This window comes from Ananas comosus, unplaced genomic scaffold (assembly GCF_001540865.1).
Source record: "Ananas comosus cultivar F153 unplaced genomic scaffold, ASM154086v1, whole genome shotgun sequence".
In the NCBI taxonomy this organism is placed as follows: domain Eukaryota; kingdom Viridiplantae; phylum Streptophyta; class Magnoliopsida; order Poales; family Bromeliaceae; genus Ananas; species Ananas comosus.
In genome coordinates, this window is record NW_017892184.1 from 1 (window position 1) to 4,151 (window position 4,151).

At 38.1% G+C, this 4,151-nt stretch overlaps 1 protein-coding gene across 1 annotated transcript; it reads left to right on the top strand.

The window, feature by feature from the left end:
• Positions 1-819: 819 nt before the first annotated feature.
• LOC109705334 lies at positions 820-3,902 on the top strand. Its single transcript, XM_020226070.1, has 6 exons — positions 820-2,400; positions 2,479-2,509; positions 2,846-2,931; positions 3,397-3,465; positions 3,631-3,747; positions 3,891-3,902. The coding sequence occupies exons 1-6, from the start codon at positions 820-822 to the stop codon at positions 3,900-3,902; spliced, it is 1,896 nt and encodes a 631-aa protein (XP_020081659.1).
• Positions 3,903-4,151: the final 249 nt, after the last annotated feature.

Here is a 4,151-nt window from a genome sequence, read left to right on the forward strand (position 1 = left end):
ACCTGCCTTCTCGATTCTGGCCATAGGCGCTTATATATATAATTGTATATATATCTCTCTATGCCTGCTTAGACCTAGTGGGTAGATCGGTGGAGTCGGCGGCCGAACCCACTGGGAACTAAGGAAGTTAGTTCTCACACCCTACATTACAGGTACTGGTTCGAGTATTCCCAGCGAGCGGGAGGATCGCGGCAAGGGCATAGCGCCCTAGCGGTGTCGGTTGATAGTTTGCTTCCTATATTGCATTAGTCCTACCCTATGTTTACATTTTGAGAGTAGATCTTGTATAGGGTGAGGTTTGAGAGCATATGATGTATTTATATTTTGGAGAAAAAAAATGCAAGTTGTATCGATGCTTAAAGTTTAATGAAATTGAAAGAGCTTAAACAATTTCAAGTTTTATGGTTTAAATAGTTAAGTTCTCTCTTTTGTATACTTGTATGGTATTCACTCGTATCGCTTGCTCTTTGGTTATTTAGCACTGTTTGTGCTTCTTCGTTGTTGTTGTATAGATCGTGTATGATTACAAGTGATTCCTGGGTACTTGTGTACATGATCTCGTTGTTGAGCCTAGGGCGGACAGGGGAGACTCTGTCCGTTCGGCCTCACGCCCGCCGTGCCCGAACCGCGCCAAATTGGTAGCGGTCTCGGGGCGGGGCGTGACAGAAACAGTTATTGGGTCGTTTTGGAGTTGACTATTATGCTCCTGATGGTGACGACGATGTTATATTATTGCCCCCATTAGGTCCTCCTAAGGAAAGAGATATATTACAATCTCTTGGGTATAAGATTCTCAATAATCATCCAGGTTGGTGTGGAATGAGTAGATTTTTCGGAGATAGTGTTGAGGTAGAGGATTTGATTGAATGGGAAAATTATATTCTCTCTCGTTACACAACTCAATTATGTCGTGCTGGCATTTTGGGAGGTATTGTAGCTTCACGTGGGAAATACAATAAAAATATTAATATCATTAAGGCATTGGTAGAGCTATGGTGTTCAGAAACAAATACTTTTCATCTTCCATATGGTGAGGTTGGGATTTCTTTATGGGAAATTAGGGGGCTTAGTGGGCTTCCAATTATTGGTGACATGTATGATGAGTATATCCTACCAAATTCTGAACTTTATAACAAAAACAATTATCCCAATTGTGTTAGGGAGCTTTTTGATATTTATGAATGGCTTATAGCTCGATCTTCTAATAAGCGTGTACGGTATGACTTATGGGTGAATTTCTTTTACACAAGCTGTAAGAAGTTGAGTCGATCTAAATCTCGAAATATAAGCAACAGAGAGCTCGCTCCCTCATATACAGAAGATACAACTCGAGCGACCTACATTTCCTTATGGCTATGCAATTTTGTAATGCCTTCTTGGTTAGATCATTTTATCAGGCCGGAAACATTTATTATGGCTTCTAAGCTAGCGTTAGGTGAGAGGGTTGCCTTAGCCCCTGCTATTCTTTGTGCCATTCACGCCGGCTTGTCTTTCATGAGTGACCATCCCGAAGGTCCTGCGCATCCTGGGCCTCAATTCCCTGTTAGTTTTCTATATACGTGGATTGGTCTTCATTTTGAACAGACTTATTCTAGGAAGGTGATCAGCGATAATATCAAAAACATCGCCGGCTTACAAAGCCATCCTCAAATGATACTTTTTATGGATGCGGCAGCTTCTCCTTTTAATGCTAAGCGAGCACGAATTCATCTCAGATCAAGCTCCCATTTTGTGTGGCGTCCCTTGCCATATTCTTATTCTTTTGTTAATGATGGTTGGCTTTATGATGCAAAATTGACTACAGGAGAGTGTAAATATCCAAAAGAGGTCTATGAATATATAATTTCTATCAGACAGAGTGTGCTTCCACTTCGTTTGGGGAACAAACTGCACACACAGCCATATAATCCTCATCGTTTTGCTCGACAATTTGGCTTTGATCAATCTTTTCCTGAAAGTATCAATGTTCCTAAACTAGCCAATCATCTTGGGACACTTGCTGGGTGTTGGAATCATTTTCTGCGATATGGAACTTCTACTAACTATTTTATACCAAAGGAAGATCGGATTGGCAAACCGACTTTACATTATACGCGTTGGTGGTCTAATAGCGTGCATTCGAGCTTCAAGCATGGAGTGGGCTATTTACTAAATGCAGATGATCCCCGCAAGAAGAAGAAAAAAAGTGTTATGAAAAATTCAACTTTTGAGGGAAGATTGAATTCCTCAAATGTTATAAACGAAAGAGTACTAAATTCTCCAGAACCAGAGGGAAAGCAACTTGACTTATTTCCAGAATATGATCATATTCAAGCTGGTCCTTCCGATGACTCTTCTCAATTTGAAGTTATTGGCCTCAGTTTTCCAATTCACGAAGATGATAGATATAAGAAATCTAAGGTATACTCATTAGCATTTTCAGTTATCTTCTCTTTACTTTTTTTTTGTCGAACTTCTTTTGTTTTATTGTGTTTGTAGGAAGTGCTCATTATGGATTCACCCACCGGAGGTGAAATGCATTTGCAAGATTCTACGACAAGGTCAAACGTGCGACATAGAATCCGAATGTTGTTGTTGTTGTTGTTGTTGTCGTTTTTTTTTTTCTTTTCTTTTTTCTAGCAACCTCTCTTTCTATATATTAACTATATTTATATTTATATTTTTACATAGATATGCAATGTGGAACCATCTTTAAGAAGCCCAAAAAATCTGCTATTGGATGGTTCAACTAAAGTAGCCCATGGAAAGCTTCCCCTTACTGTGTCTTCAATAATAGGTGACCATTTTTATTCATAACTAACTGCGTACGCCATACTTATCTTATATATACATTTTTGACCGATAGAATCACAAATCGGAAAGAGTGGGTCTATTGAGGATGATATATCTCCGTATGATGATGAATTGGTTTCAAAACCTTCGCCGCCAAAGGTAATTTTATTGCTCGGTTAAATCCATATGCCTTCTATTAGTCTTAAATTAGCATTTGATTCTCAACTAAAGAAGGAGGTAAGATATGGATAATAATGTGTAATTTTTCGTTAGAAATCTGTAGCCGCAAAAATTTTGTAAATCGGAGCTATAACGAAAATGTTATGGCCCATTTACATTTTGGTCCCTGTATTTACGAAATAGTCCCTGCAGTTTCATTTCAGTCCCCGCAGCTTCATTTTTCTTTGATTTTTTTGACGCAAATCTATATTCTCGGTCTTTCCTTTTGGTCTAAAATTGCTCTCAAGGAATTCATGGCTGTAACAATGCATAAGTTAGGATTACAACGGAATGTTATAACCCGTTTTACATAATACTCCTTATTTTTTGTTTTACAAAATAGTCCCTGCAGCATGTATCTTCAATTTTGCTCCGAATATCAGCATATAGTCCTTTTTGTCACAGGATCCACTCACAGATGTTGCAGATATTGGAGTGTCATCTTTCAGTGAAGCTTGCGCGACTCATCATGAGGTATATATGTATTTATTTTGAACTTCATCGGGAAAAGAAGATTTTTTTTTTCCTTTCTCTCTCTTTTTTTTATCAAAATTGTCCCAAGTTCTATTTCGTATCACTCCCGTAGTCATACATTAAGCGTATTTACTATTTCTTTTACACCATAACTCCATTGTTTAGGATGAGGGTGCTAAAAAAGATGATGACAGTATAGTAGAGAAAAGCAAAAATGAAGCTATAACAGAATCGCCTTCACTGGGTAAAAGAGAACGAGTTATTGATATTTCGACTATAGAGGTGCATAAGAGAGCTCGTTTGGAGACCAATTTAAATTCAACTGGTAAGGCCTCAATTTTTTTTTTGTCAAAGTTTCTTTTAATACATAAAAGGCAATATGCCCTATGAAAGCATCCCTTTTATTGTCTCTTTTTTGTGCGCAGATTTTCTGGTAGAGTCAAAATCAAATAATGATCCGGAAGATGCTTTATCGCCTTATGGCGACGAAGTGGACTACGAGCCTACACCTTCACCACCTGAAGCTCTTGAAAATAATGATATGGTGAGATTTTATATATTCAAACATTTCTTCTTCTCATTTTCTTTCTCATTTTTATTCTTTTCTCTTTTTTATAGGATGTACCACTTGACGAGAATGTCGGTATTCGCTTGGATAGTGGCACAGGAGATTCCCAAAGCGAGAT